At 34.4% G+C, this 24,945-nt stretch overlaps 3 protein-coding genes and 1 long non-coding RNA gene across 14 annotated transcripts; 2 read left to right on the forward strand and 2 right to left on the reverse strand.

Annotated features, from left to right (window-relative positions):
• The first annotated feature begins 463 nt into the window (after positions 1 to 463).
• On the forward strand, positions 464 to 4,392 carry LOC122568945 (TBC1 domain family member 16). Its single transcript, XM_043729278.1, has 5 exons — positions 464 to 1,331; positions 1,410 to 1,749; positions 1,817 to 2,242; positions 2,377 to 2,670; positions 2,761 to 4,392. Exons 1-5 carry the CDS (start codon positions 464 to 466, stop codon positions 3,143 to 3,145), a joined length of 2,313 nt encoding a protein of 770 aa, XP_043585213.1. The 3' UTR covers positions 3,146 to 4,392.
• Positions 4,393 to 5,419: 1,027 nt separating this feature from the next.
• Positions 5,420 to 9,594, reverse strand: LOC122568949 (transmembrane protein 104 homolog). Of its 5 annotated transcripts, none has more exons than XM_043729300.1 (7): positions 8,892 to 9,594; positions 8,584 to 8,738; positions 8,291 to 8,412; positions 8,080 to 8,209; positions 7,546 to 7,920; positions 7,289 to 7,466; positions 5,420 to 7,206 (listed from the first exon to the last, which is right to left on the reverse strand). In XM_043729300.1, the coding sequence occupies exons 2-7, from the start codon at positions 8,620 to 8,622 to the stop codon at positions 6,497 to 6,499; spliced, it is 1,554 nt and encodes a 517-aa protein (XP_043585235.1). In that variant the 5' UTR covers positions 8,623 to 8,738; positions 8,892 to 9,594; the 3' UTR covers positions 5,420 to 6,496. The 5 variants fall into 5 exon arrangements, with proteins under 5 accessions (XP_043585235.1, XP_043585234.1, XP_043585233.1 ...); XM_043729299.1 differs by having other exon boundaries at positions 8,584 to 8,743; XM_043729298.1 differs by having other exon boundaries at positions 8,584 to 8,817.
• A 144-nt stretch (positions 9,595 to 9,738) lies between these two features.
• Positions 9,739 to 14,570, reverse strand: LOC122568952 (actin-5C). Of its 4 annotated transcripts, none has more exons than XM_043729309.1 (2): positions 14,434 to 14,570; positions 9,739 to 11,877 (listed from the first exon to the last, which is right to left on the reverse strand). In XM_043729309.1, the coding sequence occupies exon 2, from the start codon at positions 11,856 to 11,858 to the stop codon at positions 10,728 to 10,730; it is 1,131 nt and encodes a 376-aa protein (XP_043585244.1). In that variant the 5' UTR covers positions 11,859 to 11,877; positions 14,434 to 14,570; the 3' UTR covers positions 9,739 to 10,727. The 4 variants fall into 4 exon arrangements, with proteins under 4 accessions (XP_043585244.1, XP_043585243.1, XP_043585245.1 ...); XM_043729308.1 differs by lacking the exon at positions 14,434 to 14,570 and adding an exon at positions 13,135 to 13,270; XM_043729310.1 differs by lacking the exon at positions 14,434 to 14,570 and adding an exon at positions 12,977 to 13,123.
• LOC122568958 lies at positions 14,458 to 24,330 on the forward strand. Of its 4 annotated transcripts, none has more exons than XR_006317274.1 (7): positions 14,458 to 14,599; positions 14,799 to 17,082; positions 17,329 to 17,424; positions 17,551 to 20,198; positions 20,274 to 20,890; positions 20,985 to 21,059; positions 21,177 to 24,330. It is a non-coding gene; the product is annotated as an uncharacterized LOC122568958 (long non-coding RNA). The 4 variants fall into 4 exon arrangements; XR_006317275.1 differs by having other exon boundaries at positions 14,799 to 16,303; positions 16,949 to 17,082; positions 17,551 to 20,890; XR_006317273.1 differs by having other exon boundaries at positions 17,551 to 20,890.
• Positions 24,331 to 24,945: the final 615 nt, after the last annotated feature.

Here is a 24,945-nt window from a genome sequence, read left to right on the forward strand (position 1 = left end):
AATTGGTGTGATAACATGCATGCATGCTTAAATAAGCCTACGACAACAGGAAACATTACAAGAAAAGAAATCAGTTCATTATAGCATTTCGATGCAGGTCTATTCGCGCGCTTCTGCGCGACGAAGTTTCACCACTGCAGTTCTGATGCTCTCTAGGAACACCAAGTATTCCATAGATATTGTCTAAGAATCGTCAGAAAAATGAAATAGTGAAACTGGAATTGTTAACTTAATACTGTGTTCTCCAGTGTCAAGCGTCAAATTGTATTCGTACGGATTCGTTATAATTGCACATAATACTTTGTAATCACTTTAACGATCGTCATTCGGGTATCGTTATAACCCCGCGACGATTCAATATTGTCTAAAGGCAAATTTAATCGCACAAACGCAAAAATCCTCGCACCGCGCTCTAATAAAATTTACTAGATGACTTATATGCACCGATCTGCCTTAAAGGAAGATGCCTCTGCCAAATATTCTGAAAAAGGCAAGCAGTTATATTTTAGGCGATTGTAATCAGGACAATCGTCGTACTATGTATCAGGATGGTGAAGCATTATTTTGCAAGAATAACGTATGCGTTCATCCACCAACTTTAATGAGACAGAACTCCGATGTGGTACATCATCCCGGTTATATGGCCATAACCTGTAGGTTTAATAAAAATTCTAATGTACCAACTTTACATCTCAGTTGGATCCCGAATAGCACACTCCGTAAACATCCGACTACGTTAGAGAATTTAAGCGTGAAGAAGCCGGACTGCGCTACCCATCGAGACACCGACATAAGCTCTCACCATTCCCAAATATCAGAGGAAAGTTGTGACTTAAAATGTGAATACGAAAATGCTGAGAAGGTTGACGTCTGTTTAGAAGTAAAGGAACCTATTAATTGCGGAGATTGTGAACGCGTTTGTTCTGGTGGTTTCCCACGAAGTGCACGTCTCGAAGGTGACGATACGAAAAACGATGACGGAGAAAGTATATGTGATCATCAAACTCTGCTTACGTCAGAAGTTAAAGAGACTCCGAATGTCAATATCAATCGGGAAACAAACTATCATCGGTCTGACAGTTTATCGTCTACTATACATGAAGAAAGTGATCACAGCATCGGTTTGAATCAGTTACGTTCTCAATCTCTGAATTTGAAACATGACGAGAATCAACAGTGCAAAGATAAAAAAGTTTCTGAATCGCATGAAAATGATAGAATAAGTATCGACGAAGAAATGAGATATCCTTATTGTGATGATACTAGCCTGAAAAGCCGTAGCATGTCATTAACCTCTACATGTAGCTTATCGGTCGGTGTATCTTCAGAAGGTACTTAGTTTATTAGTTTGATTATTTTTTTTATTAAACTGTAGTTGTTGTTAACGTGTAAAATTTGTTTCTTCGTAGCTGAAGAAATCCCGTCATGGATGAGATCACCTGAACTTTTAGCTTTACAGCATAACCTCACATTTCCTGAAAGTGCAACAGCTTCACCAGTGACATTACGTAGAGCACATAGATGTAGAAGGTTTTCAGTGGATCTCAGCGAAATGAGATCCCTAAGATTGTTTTTTGCTGATCCAGCTTGTACTTCTGGTCAATTAGTAGTTGCAAGTAGAGAGAGCCAATATAAGATTCTACATTTCCATCATGGTGGGTTAGACAGACTGGCAGCTACTTTACATCAATGGCACCAATTGCTTTATCCACGCTTAGATACAGACGCTGAGGAGACACTTCCATATAGGTAGAATCTAATTAATGAAAACGCAATTAATGTTTCACTAAATACTCACAATTTTTCTATAATTCAGACATTTCATGGTATGTCGGCCAGAGGTAAGTCGTGATGAACTACACCCAGAAGAGGGACAAGTACCGATGATTACATCGCTAGCTTGGAAGGATTTATTAAACGAGAGAGGTCAGGTAGAGGATGATCTTGCCCTTCGTAAAGGGATATTTTTTGGTGGACTAGAACCTGCATTAAGGAAAATTGTGTGGCCCTTCCTTCTTCATTGTTATTCATATCAAAGTACCTATGAAGATAGAGAGCATATTGATGCCATTCGTAGACAGGAGTATGAGGAAATACAAAAACGTAGGCTGAGTATGGGCCCAGAACAAGCAGACCATTTCTGGAGAAATGTGGTGTGTATTGTAGAAAAAGATGTTGTTCGTACTGACAGAGGAAATCCTTATTATGCCGGAGAGGATAATCCAAACATTGAAATAATGAAGTATGTTTGTATAACAATAATCATTTAATTTTTCAATTTATACTTTATATATATATATATATATTTTATACTTTTTTGCTAATTTTCAAATATATATTGTTACTATTAACACTATCGTATTTTACTTTTTACAGAAATATTCTGTTAAATTATGCAGTTTATAATGCCCGATTAGGATATACTCAAGGTATGTCTGATTTATTGGCTCCTTTATTAGCTGAACTTAATTCCGAAATCGAAGCATTTTGGTGCTTTGCTGGCTTAATGCAAAGATCTGTGGCTGTGTGTACGCCTACCGATGTAGATATGGACAGAAATTTATGTTACTTAAGGGAATTAGTTAGAATAATGGTACCAGACTTTTATGCACATCTACAAAAACATACGGATGCCCTGGAACTTCTATTTTGTCATAGATGGATACTCTTGTAAATACAAATTTTATAATTATAATTTATAATTAGAAAAAATTTATAATTGTATGCAGAGTATCATTTCTAATAATATGTATTTTACAGATGTTTGAAACGTGAATTTCCTACCGAAGTAGCGTTAATAATGTGGGAAGCTTGTTGGGTAAATTATTTAACCGACCATTTTCATCTATTTCTTTGTCTTGCTATAATGTGCGTTTATGCAGATGATGTAATAGCTCAAGATCTGAGAACAGATGAGATGCTATTGCATTTTAGTTCTTTAGCTATGTATATGGATGGAAATCTCATATTGAGAAAGGCAAGAGGCCTACTTCATCATTTTCGTCAACTTGTACGTTTACCATGCACATTAGCAGGGCTTTGCCGACAATGCGGCCCCGGAATGTGGGATAGCACGCATGATCCCGTTATAGAATGTGTAGATCACAATGATGCACCCTGTCCATACTTGAACAATTATGAATAACGACCTAACTTAATGAAAGTGAGAAAAGTATCCTATTGTTAAAGCTTTCAAATTATTCTTACGTTAAATAATCAAATTAAATGCTGCTCTGATATAACATAAATAAGTTATATAAATCGCAGTTGATTAAATGTTGTAAGTAATAACAGATGTTAATGAAAGTATAATATTTGACTCATTGTTTGTACGATTACGTAATATCATGAACGAAAGGACATATATTTATATTATCACGAATCTTATTTGCGTAACTTCATAACTTATAAATGCTAATTCAAAAATATGTGACAAATTAAGTTCGGTAATCAATAAGAAACGAAAGACATATCTTAAAATTTAACATTCAGCTGATTCCAATTTAAAGAAATTACAAAAGGTTTTAATGATTATGTACCTACAACTTCTGTAAAACAAAAAGGTATTCTGTACTAAATAATTAGGTAGGATTTCAACGATTATGACGAGTTTTAACCGAAAACCTGTAGTACAATTAAAGACTGATGACCAAAGAAGAATGGAGTATTATAAGCATTTTGGCTTTGAAACCTCCAGACAAAAAGAAGCTTTTTCACTGCACAAACATTATGCTATTTACTTATCACGATTGAAAATGTGCCATCGTTCAGCTTTCAAATACAAATTTCACGAGTTGTGATCTGAAAATAAAAATCGTATCCGATATCAACAAAAAGAAAATCAAACGTAATTCGATGTAAGTATCGCGTAAAAATTTATTATATGTCCGTTTAAATTTCTTGTGGTCAATTAATGATACACGTGTTCACTTTGGGGTATTCATTTGTACGATATTTTTAGTATCTCTCTATAAAACAAACTTCAATTTATTGTATATTCATTATAAATAATCTATTATCTTTTAATATATAGTACCTTGAATTTTTTTACATTCAACATCTTATAGTAATGCCTGTAACGATGATTTATACATAGATGATATGTATAAACGTCTTTTACTCACCGATTTCTGTTTCCTTATTCTGGTAACCCAAAGTGTTTTTGCTAGTCTATTTGCTCACAAAAGTATAAAATCGAAGAAATAATTCGTTCTATATTTCAAATTCTTTGATCTTTTTTTGTATAAAATAAATATTCTCCATTGAATAAATGTATACGGAGACGATGATTTGTATGATATCTTACAACTTTTAAGGAAACAAACTTTAATAATGATAATCGACAGAGTTGTAAAGATTTCATGCGAATAAAATAATGCTTTTACTGTGCCACCTTATGTTGTTAGACTATTACAGAGAAATCTATTCGTGTTAAAATTTCTTCTGCTAAGTATAATATATAAGTAATGTATGAATAAATAGAAATATGTATATACAGAATATATTAAAATATAATAGAATATATTATGTATGTACAGATCTTATATATATATATATACATACGTAATGAATATATTCACGAATAACATTAATTAGTCTATTTGCTATTCGTGAATAACGAATAAATCGAATTTATTCGTGACCTCTTTCTTCGTTAGTCAAAATATACTTTCGCCGAACTGATTGCTGTAACTTTGCTGTTACCTTCGCCCGGCACTTCTATAAACATTTTAGCGAAAATCTTTTTCTATAATACATGATTAATGCCGTTTGAATATTAAAATGTTCAAAATCAATTAAAAAACGTGTAAACAAGAAATTCACCTTATGAAAATTAGTATTGCTTCGGCAGAGATAGTAACATTGAGTAACTCAGTGAAATCAATGATATCAAATTTACTTTATTATAATTTTAGTAATATTAGTCATTAGTATTAAAGGATGATTTTAAATATGCCCGTTTATTTTCTTTTAAATTAAAAAATATATGTAATATAATAGATTAATTATCTATATATCGTGTACTGTAATAGTATACAATTTTTTAATGAATCTCTTTAATTGCGATTTAATCTTAGTCAGAAAATGCTTCAAATTTGTTACAAATATAAGTATTGTGTGAAAATTGTAAATACTTCTATTGATATTTCTTCGATGGTGAACATCGCGTCCTTACCTTTGCTGCCAATGAAAAATTTTGAACGTTCCAAATTTGAACGTGAATTTGGAGGCATCCCCTAACCCATCCAACGTATAAAAAAACGTAGTTAGCCTTCATATATGCTCTATGCGCCCACCCGCTAATGATATTAAATCATGCCTTCTTTGATTGGCTTCAACCTTTGTTTGAAACATTTTTTTGCATGAAGCCATGAAGTAAGATTTTCACTTTATATATATAAAAGTAAATCAATGTAAATTTATATAATCAGTTCTTTATTTTTCTGTTTATTTTTAGAAAATATATGTGTACACATTTTATATATTTACATACTATATTTGTATAAGTACACGGTATGAGAGGTATATTGCAAATACTTCGTCGGCAATTATACACCATACATATATAAAAATATGCTCTCTGATATACAAATCAAATTTATACAATCAACAACAATCATTTAATCTGCCTAATATTTTCTAATATGCACATAAAAAATAAAGTATGCTAGAAAATTTTTAAAATAAATTCTTTCTTGATGTATCATACAGGCCTTCAATAGTTTTGCACATACATTTGTTTATTACACAAGTCTAGAGATTAAAATATACCTTCATACCGTTGAAATAGTGGACAAAATATTATTAGTTGACCACCAAATATCACTTAGTTGAAAGACATTTATGTACAGCAAAAACTGTATTAAGAGTGGCATATTCTCTATTGAATAAAAATATACAAAAGATATTATATAAAAGTTGACAACATAAATTAAATGTATTCATTCGGCTTGTACAAGATTAATCCTGACTTGTGCCAGTGTATTGTCAGTTTACTATGACACATTGTGTCATAATGTATTCTTATTATCATAATTAGTATTATTATCACTATTAATACCATATTTTCTCTTATATGATGGAGAAGATAATATTCTAATAATGATGCCAAAGTGTGAAAAGTTGAATGAAGGTATCTTATTATCAAGGACAATTGCTCAGTTGTTCCACCTTCTACAATTATTCTATAACACATTTTAAATAATAAATATTTACTAATATTTTAAAGGTACTTTTTTCTCTCATTGGTAACTTATTATTTGAATTACTGTTAAAGGTTTCATGTATTTTAAGAATGATTTTAACGTAAACATTAAAATCACTAGTATCACAATTTTCCTTTTACACGTAGTAAATGATCAATTTCAAATCCAATGATATTACTTTAGATATGCTCTAGATTTCGCAGATCTAAAAGACAAAACAATTCAAGTATGCACCATTATGTAACTCCTTCCTCTTTTTTAAATCCTCGATTTAGTATTTCATAAGATTTCTATCCTAAAGGTACGCTTATAGAATAGAAATGAATTTGTATAAAATTGACGGATACTAAAATCATGCAAGCAATAGCCCAAATTATAACAAAAATTAGCCAACAATTACTAGAAAATGGGCTTGCAAATTTATTGACGACACCAAGACCTATAAGTCTATTTGTCTTTTGTCTGGCATAATATACCAAAAACGTTGGGATCAAATATTGAATTCCTGCTCCGGCATATGATCCCGTAATTCCCACTAATATCGATAAATCTTTGATACTCATAGCAATTATATATGGAGGCAGTATTGCTAATATTGGGAAGACAATTTTACGAAGACACAAATGAGACGTATCATCGCTGAGGAACAACGATTGTAGATTATTCCTAAGGGTGATGGCTATGATAGGAAAGCTTGTACTTAAAGTAAATACTGGAAAAAGCGACAAAAAATATTCTATAAGAATAATAAAAATATTGTTACTTTTGGAACAATCTCCAGATCCGCGGGGGCTAAAATCTAAAGTGTAAAGATCGTCCAAATGTTCGAAAGCGAATGCTCCAGTTAGTGCCAGTAGGAGATAAAAAGATGCTATTAATAAATAGTCCAATGCCAAAGATCGGGTCAAAGTAGACTTATTTGCGATTGGAGCGATCAATGCAGGTAAAGAATGGTGACACATAAATGAATAAATGCAAGCACCAAATAAACTAGGTATACCTGAAATACGTATATGCAACAAATTTATTTAGTTGAATACTAAAAATATATATATATTTTATAGTTATGTGGATAAACTTACCCATGATATTTGCAGCTGGAGGATTTCCTTGCGCACCATGAATGATTAAATTTTTTAAAGCATATACAATCATGATAGTGAATGCAAGCCATCGCATTCCTGAAGTTAAGAGTTGAAGGTATTTAGTCTTTTGAATATTAAAGAATACAAAAGGACCCAGCAATAATATAAATGTAGTCTGAAAATGATACTTATTATCACTGTATGAGAAAACAATAATTGTTGGGGTATATACCAGCAACTCTGTTTATACATACAAGGAACATTTCATATGCATCTGCTCGGTCCAGAGCAAATTCTTTCCAACACAGTTCAGTATCTAGTATTGTAGAATTGCATGTAAAATTTGCCGGTTGATAAGTACAAACAACGTCAGCTAAGGTTTTTGCAACAGCTGCTCCATATATACTTAAATCTCCATAAAGATATATAGCAAAACATAAATAGAATAGTGTTGTACCAAATTTATTAAAAAAAATTGATGCCATTTGCCCCATTTCTATTTTATCACGTATTACATAATATCGGTATGTCATGTCTGCGCAATCAGGACTACTTGAAAATGGTGTAACAAGAGGTGTATCTTCAGAATCTGAATTTGAAGGACCGGATTCACCTAATGTTTGAAGTACCTACAATTAAAACATAACATAAAATAGAACATATTTGAAGTAAAAATGATCTCAAATGGCTAACAGAGCAGGATATATAGCCTATTTTATATAAAAAATATAATGCTACTGAAAAGAAAAATCATCATAGACAGCACAACATATGAAAAGTCTAAAAACCTCAGACTCTGACTCGTTGATAGATGAATCTTGAGAAAGACATACACGTTTTCGATGTTGAATGTGTCGCCATGCTATTATAGCATTGGCAGATGCCATTACCTCGATCACAAATGTAACAGTGATAAAACTGTAAAAACAAAACAATATACATATATATAATTAAGTCTTGAAACTGATTAATTAAAGTATACAGATTTTATAGATATACCTTATAAATGCTAGTATTAAAATAACACTTAATCCAAGAGCCCATCCTGCCTGACTAAAAACAGCGGGCAATGTCAAAGCTCCTGTTCCAACAATTAAGTTAAAAACGTATATAAGACCAACCTGAAATGCACATTAATAACAAAACTTCATATATATATAGAAAACAAAAGTCTTAAAATAGCAACAAGTCATTCATTCGATAACCGAGAAAGGTTTTGTTTACGGCCAAAGGTTATGTGATATCAGAATATGTCAAAATTATAAAATCTATAACACCGATTACAAACTTACCCATGTCGAATATTGATCACTTGAATTTTGCTCGGGCATTTTGATCGAAATTATAGATTAAAATGAAACAGTTTGCTCGAGCTTACACGTACCACTGTCATGTATCATTGACCTAACTATCGCTTTGTATTTTTCCAGTGATGATTCGAGAGCAACTGTGCTAAGAACGTACAAAACCTCAACACAAAGTCTCTTTATTTTTCTCTTCCTTAATCTACTATATACTTTAGTTACCTTATTATTTAAATATAATCTTATCATTAATTTCTACTCATTTGTTATTAGAGATTTTAGAATTAAATATTTACCGTGCAAAAGATGCGACAATTAAAATTTAAATTTAAATTCATATCAAATATATGTATCCTTCCTTCCATTTGATAATATGCGCTGCAGCTGATTTTATGAGTCGAGTGCATTGTGCTGCCATCTAATTGCAATTTAAATATGATCACTAACAAAGACAATGTAGATATTGCTGCTACACATTAAAATTATATGCGCTTATCATTATCATATATGTATGTATTATATCTAAATACTTTGCAGTACCTATGTTATGACACTGTTATCTAATGTTAAAATTTTCGTCATTTTGTTCAGTGAATAGAAGACTATCACAATTCGATGATGTAGCGAGTTTATTAAAAATTGATACATAATTATGAGAAGTTACTTAAAAAGAACTTACTTTACAAATAAAATCATTTCTTCGTTAGTTGTAGGTTGAGTCGAATATTTCATAAAGCAGTAATTATTAAATATATAAATACAATATACTGATAAAATGCCTCTACTACGAAATTTTAAATAAAATTTGATGACTCGAATAATGGCATTTTTATAAAAAGAACAGATACCACTTCATTAAAAATAATTTTTATTCGACCGAAAATATAAACCTAATTCTTAGTGTAATATAAACTCTTTACCACAAATCTTACGTTACAATAATGAATAACGCCAAACGGTACAAAAGCTACGTTATATATAAAACTACATGAATTCATGTTAAATGAAATAAGTGATTAATTTCTTTTTTTTTTTCTTTCTAGCTCAGATTAACTACGATGTACTGGATTGGAGATCAAGGACACAATATCCAGTAAAGGGTATTGGATAACTGTAATCTTAAAAACACAAAAGTCAAAGCAATAATGTTTTTAAGAGTTTTATTTTATAATCCCATAAGTCTAAAGTAGTCTTTAAGATGTGTACGTGAATGGTCTTGCACAATACAATGGGAATAAATTATAATACTTTGGCTACGCTTGCGGGGTCGAAACCGTGTCTTTTTTATTCGTTTGAGCGAGCGTTTGTAGGATATTTTTCTGGGTCAGCGGTCTCCCCCATTATTAAAAAAAAAAAAAAAGAAAGGAAAGAGCCATCTTTTCCCTCAACGATCGGTAACATTAAAAAAAGATTATGATTAATAAGTCGAAGGCCTATCTCCGCTAGGAATGATGAATTCTAGAAAGACTGACACAAACCTCGTTAAATATCGCAGAGTAAAGTAACGGAATGCATTTAATTGGAGGACACCAAATTAAAAGATCTTTCGTGCATTAAGGATAATCACAACGGCTCCATACTGCATCGGAACGATATTCCGAAATAATTTATATAATAGTTTACCTTCAGCTCAAACTCGCGAATATTAAAAATTGGCAAATATATAGCATGTTCGAAAAAAGGAAAGAACATATGATTATTTCGATTGTAGAGTGAAATATCGCGATGACAATAAGAAAGATGTTTTTCGTGAGGGTGGTTAGCTAGATGCTACCATAGGGAATATTATCTGGATGTATAATACAAAGGACTCGATAGAATAATAAAGTATTCAGAATTTCGGAGAGTACACAAAAGACGCAATAGCGTCCAATTAAATGATGAAAAAAATAGAGCAAAATCTTTTAGAACTGTTTCTGCGCTAATTAGCGATTTACTACTTTCATTCTGCATCATTCAATTAGACGTTACTATATCTTAAAACTGATCTTCGAATGCCTAAATATCTTTTCTATACTATTGAATCCTCTGAATTATATATCCATATAACAATACCTATGGTCGAGAAACGAGACAGAGGCCGCTCTCGGGATTTGGGGAATGATAATATGCAAGAGATATCAAAGATGTGCTTAGAAGCACTTCCTGTGGACGATGGATGGTCCAGACTCGTCGTATTCTTGTTTGGAAATCCACATTTGCTGGAAGGTAGACAAAGATGCAAGAATAGATCCACCGATCCATACAGAGTATTTCCTCTCAGGTGGTGCGATAATCTTGATTTTCATAGTGGATGGTGCTAGGGCAGTGATTTCCTTTTGCATTCTGTCAGCGATTCCTGGATACATGGTGGTACCTCCAGAAAGGACAGTGTTGGCGTACAGGTCTTTACGGATATCGACATCGCACTTCATGATCGAGTTGTATGTTGTCTCATGAATACCGCATGCTTCCATACCTAGGAAGGATGGCTGGAAGAGAGCTTCAGGACAACGGAATCTTTCGTTACCAATGGTGATTACTTGACCGTCTGGAAGTTCGTAGCTCTTCTCCAAGCTAGAGGATGACGCAGCGGTTGCCATTTCCTGTTCGAAGTCAAGGGCGACGTAACAAAGTTTCTCCTTAATGTCACGAACAATTTCACGTTCGGCCGTGGTGGTGAAGGAGTATCCTCTTTCTGTGAGAATCTTCATGAGGTAGTCGGTCAAATCACGGCCAGCCAAGTCCAAACGGAGAATAGCATGAGGCAAGGCGTATCCTTCGTAGATCGGTACAGTGTGGGAAACACCGTCACCGGAATCTAATACAATACCGGTAGTACGTCCAGAAGCATATAGCGAAAGTACAGCTTGAATAGCGACATACATAGCGGGGGTATTGAACGTTTCGAACATAATCTGTGTCATCTTTTCACGGTTAGCCTTCGGGTTGAGAGGTGCCTCGGTAAGGAGTACTGGATGTTCTTCGGGAGCCACTCGAAGTTCGTTGTAGAACGTGTGATGCCAGATTTTTTCCATATCATCCCAGTTGGTGACAATGCCGTGCTCAATCGGATATTTCAAAGTAAGGATACCTCTTTTTGATTGAGCTTCGTCACCAACATAGGAATCCTTCTGTCCCATGCCAACCATGACACCCTGGTGGCGTGGTCTTCCGACGATAGATGGGAAGACGGCGCGTGGAGCGTCGTCTCCGGCGAAACCGGCCTTGCACATACCGGAGCCATTGTCAACTACGAGTGCAGCAACTTCTTCGTCACACATGTTTGGTTTATTGAGTTATCTGCAAAAATAACAAAGATATTAATTACTTAATTATGATTCCCTTTTTTATTACAGATTTGCAGTACTTTGTTATAATGTTTGTTAATGTTAATTATTGAATACGAAGTTAAAAGATGCTATAAACTTTTAGTTAAGCTGTTAAACTTATTATTATATATTTATAATTTCACATCTTATATACGTATTCGCTTTTACGATCCATACGAATAAGTACAAATTTTTTTACGATTCTTAACAGAATTTTCTATTTTACGCATAAATTATTGTTAAATATAACAAAGAAAATCCAGAATTCAACTAATTCATTATTCATATGGATAGATATCTCAAAATGTAGTTTCTATAGTATTCACATAAGTTCTAAAAAACGAAGCTAAATTATTGCTTAATTTCGTTTTAAATACTTAATAAAAATTAAACTACATATAAAGATGTACTATGAAATCATTCATGACAGATTACATCCTATAATCGGGATAGTAGATTACAAAATACTGTGCAAAAAAAGCACTATGAAGCAATATTTTAAATATTTTCAAGATGGCGTTCAGCGACACGTAGCATTATACTATCGCGATAAAAATTAACTATCTCAAATAGAACATTCGATGAGCATAGACACAAATATACTCTATGTATTTTTCCATATCAAGATAAGTATCATTGAAAAAGTACGTAATCTTGACGAATTTTTTACTGTCCTGTAAACCGCCGTTAACTAGAACCGCACCCTGCCCCGCCCTTCCCCGGCATTAAACGGTCAATATCCGACATGATTTTCAAAAAATAAATCCTTACAGTGCTAAGAACATAGAAAATTGACTACAAGCTTTACTCAGTTAACTAACAGACATAGGAAAACTATCCTTACTCCAATAAAATACAGTCTTGAGATACTTCGAGCATATTTTACATTCTAAAGATTGACATCTTCTCGTAAAAAGAATTCGGTTCTTTTTTCATTCACATGTAATGCGTCACCGATACTTATAACTAGTTTTACTTGTAACTACACTATCCTATAGTGCAACTGAAAAGGTGGAACACAAAACACACAAAATTTGACACAAGCGTATCTTAAGCCTAACACCACCCACTTCTCAATTTGGAAATCCACGCTCGGATGTACGATTTGTCGATCAACTATTCGCCCACGCACTAATCTCTACTTGGTTGCACTGAAGATTCTTAAATTCGTTTGAACTTCGTATCGTAGAATGTTATCTATCACTGAACTTAGGATGTGATGACTTACGTTTTTCGTTTCGTATAAAAAAAGTTATGTACAAGTTAGGGAGCTCGGGATCTTTGGATGTGACACTGCCGCACAACCGACCGATCTAGCACCAAACACAGAGTGTAGCTGACAGCCGGCTTGCAGTGTATTATATGAACAGAGTCGTTGTTCGGGGTCCCCACCACCAAGCAATCGGCCAATAAAGGCAGGACACCCTCAGCCAATCCTGGCTTTCTTTACCATATATGGAAGTGCTCTGCCACGGAGGGGTTTACCCCCTCCACCCCCTATCTGCCCTTCTCCGAACGTTTGAAGTGTGTCTCACCACCCTTCGTGAATGTATCTGCCAAATTGACCGAACCGCACATCTCCGATCTTGCCAATGCTTCCCTTCCTCTCCCCCGCGATACGTAAGTTCTGTTTCGACCATATTCAATGTCACTTGATATTTTTATACATCAAAATAATAAATAATTAGTTTCGACATTTCCTTTTTTTAATTCAATTTGGGTATTTTTCGCCGACCCTTATTAAATACAAGACCCTCGGCAAAGGAAGAAACTTTTTAATATTACGATTTACATATCCGAATATTAGTAACTTCTAATGGTTATTATAAAAAGATACTTTTAAGAATACTTAATATACGTTTAAATCTTTGGTTCAATTTCGACTATCTTTATTAGTCTTTATAAAGTACAGTCTACGTAAATAGATAATTATTTTCTCTTCGTTAGATAACTATGAAAATGTATAATATTATACTTAAATTCTATTATTTTATACATGCTTTTAGAAACGGTTACAATTAACTTCAAAGGGTGATAACTACAAATATTCGAATTAGGGTATCGTACAGAAAATAGGTACGCTATAACAATTTCTTGCACTTAGCATCCTAATTTCCCAACAAATAACAAATTTACGTTGGTATTTCATGCTACGAGCAAGCATAATCGCAAGTTAGTGCTGTAACATCCTAACTACAGAGTACTGCTATTAATAAACGACCACGTCGCGACCACCTGCCTTACAGTGCGTACACGTCAGGAACCACTTGACAACGACAACCTGTCGGATCGTCCCGGTACGTTCTCCCTTTTCAAGATAATGCTAGTAGAAACAAATTTCCCAAAGAAATAGGCGCTATATCGAGAAAAGTCAGAAACGGAGAGAGCAACGCCCTGCCATCATGGCTGCTTATGAACCGGCGTTTGCCCTCGATCTTTTCGCCGTTAACATTATGACAGATCGCGGTGAAACGCGCTAAATTAATAACAGTGTTGAACTTAACACGCTGAACGGTACAGTACTTACCTTTTAGAATTGAAGGTAACCAACAAAGTACACGATCGTTGATCGGCAAAGAGACACCGCAAGAATACTATCGGCACGACGAAACGAGACTCGAGAGCCGCGAGTTGCGAACACTGTGAGTGAGCAAGATCGTGGCCGGTACCGTGTCATGTGGACTCGCTCAAAGGTATGGTCGGTATACACGCTGTAAATGTTTCATATTACCTAACATATTTCCTATTTGTTTCCTTTTATTTTTTAAATTTATGCATAATATAAAATTAATTGAACGATGAAAATCTGAAAAATAAGAAACTCAACGACCATCTGTTTATTTTAAAGTTATATTTTTCAATATCATCATAGTTAGTACACCCCTGTTTCAGAATGGATTCGTCCGGCTTCCCCACCACTTGGATTCACAGCTCTTGCCATATATGGGCATAAAACGAAAGCGGCTCGCTGATTGGTCGGTTGGCCGGCTGCCGGCTAGATTCTCCAAATGCCGCTTCAAACTGTACGATACGGGGAGCATAATGCCTTCTGGAAGCGTACACTAGCTAAGGGCTTTCCTGACTAACCGTCAGAGCTGTTTGTAGTAGTAAACGTATCAATACGTACGAACGTATATGTGAAGATTATCACGTTCTTTGTGTGCGCGTGCTAGCGACCAGTACCGGCAGTAGGTATGAGTCAGAAAAAGTTTTGTTATATACTTTGGAATGGTCAACATTTTTTTTCACTTGATGCAAGTCGAAACAGTTGTCATTGAGATTTAATGATCCTCTACTCATTCGTAAGCTTTCATGGAAATTCCTATCTGTGAAATAATATTATGAAGCTCGTCGAATTTATATTACGAAATTTAATGAAATAGGAATCATGTTACTAATCCTGGGACATTTTTCACCTAATTATCTTTTACCATTGATTTCTTAAATTTGAGGAAAATGTGAGAGAACTCTTATTCATAGGTCTGATTTTTTGTTCCAATTTTATGCTAAATTCTTTCCACAAGAAAAGCTCGTATTTCTTGATATATATAATCTATTTACTGTCTTGTTCACTTAAAAAATTATTAGCAAAAATCATATTTCCTTCGCATTAGTTGTAATTACATAACATATCTTGGAACTAGATTTATTCCTTAACCAGGATATGGTATGGTTATATTTGAAGAAAGCGAATCTTCGAACGAGAAAGGGTAACAAATTGTCTTTCCGTAAAATTTGATAAAACAATATTCTGCCTTTACAACATAGTCAAATAGAATAAGCTGGTGTTCGTAGAAGGCCATTGATGATTTATTTCCAAAAAATTCAGTTACTGTGTCACTTTCAATATCAATGAATGTTAGTGACTCATATTATTGTAGTAATAATCTGCATACCATGTTTAGTACTACTTGTCTTCCTTTAAAAAATTGCGCCAGAAGGAAAATAATTCGCAAGAAGGATTTAGAAAGTCAGTAGGTCAGACTCCACTATTTATGCATACTCATTGTCTAGATTTCGTTTTAGAGTAGGACAACTAATGTCTGCCTAAAAGTTAACATGTTTTTGAAGAATTTTAAGGTAGGCCTAGACTAAGTAATTAAATGACATTCGTCCACCTACTTATTGCGTGTAGTATATGTCATCTCGGCCGCCTTTTTCATACAACAGAAGCTAAAAATAGACTCAAGGGCGCGGATAAGGGTGCACTGGACTACTACCACGTCACGTAAGCCCTATGCTTCGGCCCTATTTCCTGTATATGTGTCGGTCCGACGAAAGGCGGCATGGTGTGTGTGAGTGCAGTGTCTGCTTCAAAATCGATACGCGTGTTCGTGCAGTCTACAATGGTACGTCGTACTTGTGCACGGAAACCACGTGGTGATGGGAACGTCAAAGTACGACTGGTGATACTGCTTATTATTTTATCGTAAAACATTTTGTAATTAACATGTTTATCAGTCGTAATCATTATTATTAATAAAACATGTTGTTAAAAAGCGAAATAAAAAGAAATTAATTAATAGTGACGTTGATGAAATATCGTTAGCTTAAATATACAATTGTACGTCTTTTAAGTCGTAATAGCGTTTGAGTTAATATAATATCGTAAATCTTAAAATCTATTTAAAAATATCTTTTTCAAAGTTGGCTCATTCGTATTAACGGAACATTCGCATACATACTTTGAACTTAATGTCTTATAAGAAATACATGTGAGATATGTACCATTGATTATTAATATATTGTTTAAGTTTGGACATTGCGAAAGGTATAGTGGAGGAAACAGGACAGTTTTATAAATACACCTGCCACGTTCCTTTGTCGAAATAGTGCTTTGATGACATAATCAATGAATCATTTGTACCTAATAAGAAATCGTATCGGGTTATGCACTCGTTCCTCTACGAGGACGTGTCAAATTCTGTTCTTGATTTTATTTTTGATTCCGTGTAGAATTTCATCATTATTTTTATTTTTTAAATGTAACCACCATACTTTATATGGACGACAAATTTAAATATACGTCATTAATGTGCCAGATAAACGGATGGACTGCTTCATCCAAGTCTAACCTAACCTCGAAACATCGAAGCCGGCACCCAACTGTCACACGCACACAGCATCTTTATACACGTCAATTTCGTGTAACTCCATTGTCCTTTTAACCGCTCAGGTTTTTATTAGACAATATGTTATTTTACTCAAGTATAATATCAAAAGATAAATACAATACAATGGTATCTATGGAAATTATTTTTATTGATTATACAAAGTTCAAAGAGAATATATGAGTCATACAGAAACCAAACCGATGAACTGTATTTTTTGAAAATTTCATAATTTTTTTCATATTAGTGTTTAGTTTTATAGAAACCAAACGATTAACCTTTATCAAAATTTGTTCCCCGCAATTGGCCAGATCGACTTCTACGTGGTTCATATAAAAATACATGCTATAGACGTTTCGATGAAAATTACAGTACGGATAGAAATGTGCATATTTGCAATTGATAATGTAAGTAAAACGCCTTATATATGACTATGTTTCAACAGCACGCGTTAGTATTAACCTTCGCTGCTCCAGCTGCTCCTGCTGTATCACACGGCGTGTCTCTATTTACTTTCTTCGTTATCGTGGCAGGTCCGCAATAGGAAGAATTAAATCCAAGTAAGGTGGAGGTGCATTGTGGGCGGCCTGAAAACCCAATGGTCCGCAAAGCCTCGACCTTGCTTACCAAATAAGGTCCCGTTCAAGGTCTTCGAGGCCTTGCGTAAGGCTGTGCCATCGGCATAACGATTAACCGATTATGTCCACGCTTTAGTCATCAGTCGTTTTCAGTGAAAGTGTCTGGTGCAGTTTCCATGAGAAGATCGATATATTTTGTACATTCTTTAATCTCCATGGGATCACCGATTTCGTTCTATGGAAAGTTCGGATTGGGCGTGTCTGCCCTACACGGACACGTGCCGTAGGTAACGTCTGGCTCCAGTCGCGCAGTGCCACCGAAATCAATACGGAATGCGACGGTAAGTTCAACGCACCCACCCAGAAGAGTACTTAAGGTTCTTTCTCATTGGACTAGCCGCGTGCATTCGGTCCAGACAGTGAAACTATCGGGAATCACCGTAACGAGGTCAAAGACCTTATATAACACACCTTTCGCGAATGGAAAATTTACGGAAAGAAATGTCGAACTTGAGGAAACGCTTTGAAAGTTGAAGTTGGAGAGGAATATTCTTGACAAAAAATGACTGTAGTTGGGAATTTCCTGTAAACAGGATAGATTTAGCTATTCGTCGAAAATTTTTAATGAAATTTATTATTATAACATATACCGTGATTTTATTCTACTTAATATTATTCTCCTCATTTACTTAATATCATTTTCATCGTGCGATCGATTTGTAGGTAATAACGATACGTGGAAAGTTAGAATTAGCCATACAAGTTGTTTGATTTATTGGGTTTGTGAATGACTACTCCTCCAATAGGCAGATTAAGATTCCCAATAAGATAATTTGATATTGTGAAATTAGTAAAAGTTATTTGAATCTTGATAATTCTCAAGAAACGATGCAAGTGTAAGATTTTCCAAGTAGCAAGTACTTTAATTCCCTTTGAATCGTATGTAATACATACTTCACGGATTTGTCTTCACTTTCCCTTGGTAAGAACAAAAGTGATCCCTCTTATGTACTTCTGTTCTCCTCAAGGTACAACCAAGTGGCTGTTTATACGTAATACTTGAATTGTCCTTAAGTAGGAGGTGAAAGATTCTCGGTGAACGGTTTCATCTCGTATCATGATACTCTAATTCCTTTCGAGGTATAATATACAACTGTAATCAAATCTTAAATGGAATCGTCTTAATTCGGTATAAAAATTTTCTGATCGATACTTATTTCATCGATCGGAATGTGATTCCTTAAAAGAGGCAACTATTTCCATATTTGCACAACTTTATGATGAAATAAATGAAATGAATGGAATGAAGCTATACGTTGATAATAAATAAATAAATACGTGGTGACTGATTTATTGGAACAGTATCAGTCGACGATAGTGAAAATATTATGTCGAAGAACAATATTCTCGTCAGAGGATCAAATTTAGTTCTTCGATCGTTGATTAGAAATTTTTAAATATACGCATCAACTAATTTTCATTCTTCGGATAATACATCTAATATGACGACAGTTGGCAATTATTATCGAGTAAGAGGTAACTATGCTCGCGATTAATTTCTACATTTAACATGCATCAACAACAGTTAAACATGCAAAGAATCCGGCCAGAAACGCGCAATAATACGCGATCACTATATTTAGTGTTGACTTATGACTCGTCAGATCGAGAAACAGTGACGTCGCTTCTGTCTTAGCAGCTAACGATAAAGAAAACGATAATAGTTAGTTGGTGTGCAAAGATTGTAGGACTTGTTATTCACGTATGCGCGACTGAAACTCTGATTAAAAATTCGGCGATGATTCAAGCTACATATCGGCTTTACACTAGAAAACGATTCATTTCTTAGTCAGAGTACGTTGTCATTCATTCATCGCTTGTTCGTATAACACTTGCGTTATTTTAGGCATTTACAATAACGCATAGTTTTCTTGTTTACATATACATACATATATATATATATACACGAGTATATATAGTTGCTATTGCAATCAGTTTATCTACTTTCGTCATTTATTTTTATTCTTTATTTTTGCAAGTTGTAGACTTGGACTTTGTGGCGATAGTCATTTATGATATTATGTTTTAGGCTTCTTTTGAACAATTAGCGATATAATCTTTCTACAATTAGATACAATACACAACGTGATACTGCAAAAGCGAAAAGTAATAAAAGAATAAGAGTTGACAATATCTATAGAAATATAATCTTTTCGTCTTCAGTGACGCGGATAAGATAATCCGATTAAGTGTAGTGGAATAAAGTCGCCTATGTTCTTACAACTTGATTGTTTTTCGTGATGCTTGTATCTTACAATCTATAATATTTTGCGGACAAGATGCTTTTGTCGTCACTCAACAATAAAATGACATACTGAAAGTGTCTTAGAAGTCGCACAAAGTTTGTAAACTTTATAGATTATACTAGTGTTTAGGTTAACATTATACTATTGTTTAAGTCACAAATTTAAACGTTCCAAAGTGAAATTTTTCAGGAGACGAATTTAGGCGAATTTCAGTTTAGTATAATATAGAAGATTGAAATGAAAATCGTTCGATGCGATGGCCATGGAATCGAAGAAAAATCGGATTCATCAATGCCGGTAGGAAGTATACGCGTATATTTCTCGTGGTGAGTCGTCGAATCGAAGGTAAAAATGACGACCATTCTACTCTAGACGGCACGCGAGAACCGCGGTCTTCGGCTTTGACGAGTGACGTTGGAGATTCTTGGGATCTGACCTTGCACACGCGACTGACCCAGAACAGGTAGACAACCGGTAAAACGAATGTGTTCACATACGTCGCTGGCTGCTACTTACGTTCTTGACTCCGTTTTCTTGCACGTATCTGAGTGTGTCCGCGGGAAGTCAAGGATTTGGAACACGGCCGTGGATCGCTAGGATTACCAAAAACGATAATTTCGTCCTTCCGCTTATTCAAATCGTCTCGCGAGGCTACGATGTACAAGAATTAGAATATAATAATATCACGTTTGAAGATCGTAGGCAAAGCACATGATAAGTAGATAATTTTAGTAATTTCAACAAGAATTTTTGATAATTCTTTCGATAATATAAAAGTCGCAGCTAAAAATGGAAAGAACTTATTAGGTTGACAAATATAAGTAACAAAATTTTGTAGAGGCCAAAAAGAAGGTATCGTACAACTGTTGACGACAATTAAATATTTTAATATGCTCGATATTGTAAGAAGCGCTAATTTTGAAGTTACGAAAAGGGCGGTAAAATACATCTTTAACATGAAGATCAGATAAAAGAACAATTTTAGTAACGTAAGATTAATCGTAGGATTAATAGTGACATAAGTGTACTGCATTTTGAAACTGTCGTACAAGTGTAAAATTATTGTCTTCTTCTTCTTTCTAGTCTTCATTTATCGATGATCGATCATTACGATTATTTCCAAAAACGTTGCACATTCGACAACATACATACTTACGTGTATGTAAAAAAAATTTTAAATTTTTCTTTAATCTTGAGATTAATTTTGAACCAATAAACGAAGGAAATTCGAAGAAGGATAAACGATACGGAATTGATTTGTTTAAATGATTTCAGAAATCGTTCCAGGAAAGCTGACGTCGATGTTCACCGGGAAATAATGAGCAAGAAAGACCAATAATCGCGTTATTACGAAATAACGAGCATGAAACACGAAAGCGTAATACATCAATCATTTGCGAAAGTTAATATTTCTTGCACTAGTGATTTTAAACGGACATACACGTAAGTGAGAAGGAACGCCCATGCTCGATAGTTGTACGAGGATTAAACAAATAAGATTATATCATGCCGTAATGAACGCGCTACAAAGGAAAATTTTCCTCTTGGTAATTATCGCTTAGAACGTAATATAATTACGTTATACTTTACTATCATTATGATAATGTACCAATATAATATTCTTAATAATTTTTTGCGGGGATTTTATACTTTATTTCTTCGGAGATAAATTTATCAAGACCAGAGGGAAGGTAATTCATTTTTATTTCTTAGTCGTATTCGTTAAAAATGTATCTGTACAGATTAGACAGTATACGTTTAAAAATATTTGAAATATCTAACATTATGTATCTATATCTTTTGAACTAACAAGAAGTAAATAACAGTATTGAATTATATGCGAATGATAACGATAACATCCACATGTTTTTGAAATGTACAAGGCAACTTCAGTTTTCCAAATTGTAGCGTTTTACGCGACAACGATAGCAGGAAGGTATTGTATTTAGCCTTAATGTATGTATGTATGTATGTCTGTCTGTCTGTCTGTTTGGTTGTTTGTTTGTTTGTACGCTTGTAACTTAAAAACGGCTTGACCGAGTCTAACTTTACAGATCTCGATGGATTCGTGTCCATTTCGGGAACGTTATAGCATATTAAAGAAACAAAATAACAAGAGAGATGGAAAAAACGTTCAGGTGCCTAAATCGCTGAATTTAGGAAGGGAATATGTCTATTTTCCTTTTATTGCAGCGCATTTACTTGTTGGTTTTGACGACGACGTCAAAAACGACGAAATAAAATAAATATTAAAAGCAAAATGATAACCAAGACGCAATGTCGCAAAGACTCAGACAAATATGAGGTAAAGAAAAAAAAGTTTAGATATTTTTAAGTAACTGATATACGTAGTTACCGAATTTGCAGATAGGCGACAGTAATCGACCAGTCACAGTATTTACAAAGTTTAATCACTGTGATAATTTTTAATCGGTGCGGACGCCCAACTATGTCATTTTCAAACGTTTCTTACCTGTTACCCTGATAACTATATATCGGTTACTTACAAACATCTGAATACGCAAGTGCCTCGTATTTCTCAGTGAAACATACATCTTGTTTTTTTTTTTAGTTTTGCGTAGACGGGTATCGTCTTTCTCTTAACGTTTATTCTTTAGTTTTACGTTTTAATTAGCTTCGAAGCAACACCGAATAGAAGTTGGCGCGTTACTTTTTCTGCAGGAAGTTGGATTACTTTGCGCCAAGTTAAATTCGTCCTAGCTTTTCCTCTTTGCCATCGGTATCGGAGTTTTGCGGCGAAACGATAGTCGACTATCGCTTTCGATTTTCTGCTTTTCCAGAAACTTATACGCCTCGTCGAAGAGATGTCCAGCTCGAAAACTTGCAATGTTCTCCGTTTACACGTACAAACGAACCATCGTCGTGCTAATTTCTTCGCACTTCTTTTTATCACCTGTACTCGTTTCGATCCATTTTCTAGTCTACTTTCTATCGATCTTTCGAAATCCATTGGGTCACGCGACAAAAGGATATTTCCGCATCATTTGATTTTTCGAAACTGCAACGTCTCGATCGTCATTGGCTACTTTCTGATGAAACTCGTTGAAGCAAAAACCGGAACGATCGACGTCCGCTTTCTGTTCTCACAGTCGTATTGTAAGCGGTCCGAGCGATTCGAGGAAAAGTGTAATCTCGCGAAGAAAGCTTCTAATGGAAAGAAACTAGTCGTCGAAGTCCATCATAGTTTTCACGTCTTCGTACAGCTCGTGTGTTAAGCTTATGCGCGAGACGCATGCATATACATTACCGCTCAAAAGTATACGAATACTTGTTTCTTTTACTTGTTTCACCTACGATGAATAAAATTTTATTTCGGGAAGTAAAGTATACTTTTAAATGGAGAGTAAAATATCTTGTAACAGTGTGCAATATTTATAAAATTTATGACATATTTGTTGATTCCACAAGGAGATAGTAAATATTAGTCTCGATCGTTAGTTTGCCATTAATTAATATATTCTACTAATATTCGCATATGCTTGATATAAATGAAGCAAAGTGTCCAGCGTTTATGAGCAACAGTGTACGCGCGTTAGACCAAGTGCACGATTCTCGATGCATACGAAAGTGGAACAGCTACATAGCTAGGTATGTTGTCTAGATGGCAAGACGACGACCGGTGTCCTTGTTCAGAGAAGCAAGGTCTTGCCTTATCTGTACAACTTTGGAACTTGCCAGTTGTTAGCAATCTATGCAGCTCAACCGGTCCCCACCGTTCCTTATTTACCATTCGCAGAAATATTAAGAACCTCTGTGACCTACAAATATTGCGCTTAATCTTTGACTTTCCTGAAACTGATATGTTTGACATGTATCGTCAAACATTGAACGTTTAATCTAAACTAATTGAAATACGATCGTGACATTTTTATAACAATACATAGATGATACATAGTTTATACAGATTTTTGATAGTTGGCGAGCGAATTTTTTTTTATTTGATTTTTGGTATTAAATATGTGTTCATTATCCCTATAAAACGTTGATTTTGTCGTTAATCTTTCACGAAAATTGGTAAATCTAGTTTGAAATGCTTAAGAGTTAAGAGAAGACTCAGAAGATTCTCTCTTTTTTTATCAATTACGATATGTTAAGATATTCTTTTTTAGATATTAATGATGCAGCTCGACGCAAGTGCATTTATGTTGTCAATTTTTTCAATGACATTACCATTACGATCCTCGATATCTGTGTCACGCAGGGGAGGTCGAAATTAATCGGAAGAGAACCTAAACGTCCTAAAGCAATGCTTACGCGCGCTGCAGTTGATTACAATTAGCTCACCCTGTACATGCGAGAGTTCTCTATCAGTGTAGTCATGCGGATGTAGGTCGCCTCTTCCAGCTGAACTCATCTTCTTTGGTAGTGCAAGATACTTTCGAATTTTCAGTCATTTTTTTTCTTCTTAACACATTTCAGCGATTTAGGAATGCGGATATCCTTTTAACCGAAATTTTACCGGAACAACGTACTTATACGAAACAATTATTCCAAGTACCAAGTTATCGATATAATTGTATTTTCCGTCTCTTAGAATATTTTTAACGTTTTGAAAGGTATATCAAAGAATATGCGAATGAAAGGAAACTTCGATCATCGTAAAGTGATTATATCCTTCGTCGGGCCCTTTTCTTACAAACCGTAAATAAGAATTCAAGAAGCATTCGTAGTTATAAATAGCCATTTCCGCTTCGTCAGGTAGACAGGATCGATCGATCGCTTGAGTTTCGACCAAGTTTTTCGACGACTTACTTCGAGGAACTTTTTGCTTCCTATGCGTTTCAAGCAGGAACAACAATCAAATTTAATTCTCTAGTATTTTTCAAAACATTACTTAATATTATAACATAACATTATATCATTTTAAAATTCCAATATGACCGTGTTTTTCCTTTTTTTTTTTTTTTACTGAATATAACACGTTGTTCTATGTAACGTTTCTTCGCCATCGGATACGCAGCTGATAAAGAAACAAGTTTAATCCTTGGTAGGTAAACTGGATCGACATTGTACCCTTGAATTT

Source organism: Bombus pyrosoma, linkage group LG7 (genome assembly GCF_014825855.1).
Source record: "Bombus pyrosoma isolate SC7728 linkage group LG7, ASM1482585v1, whole genome shotgun sequence".
In the NCBI taxonomy this organism is placed as follows: domain Eukaryota; kingdom Metazoa; phylum Arthropoda; class Insecta; order Hymenoptera; family Apidae; genus Bombus; species Bombus pyrosoma.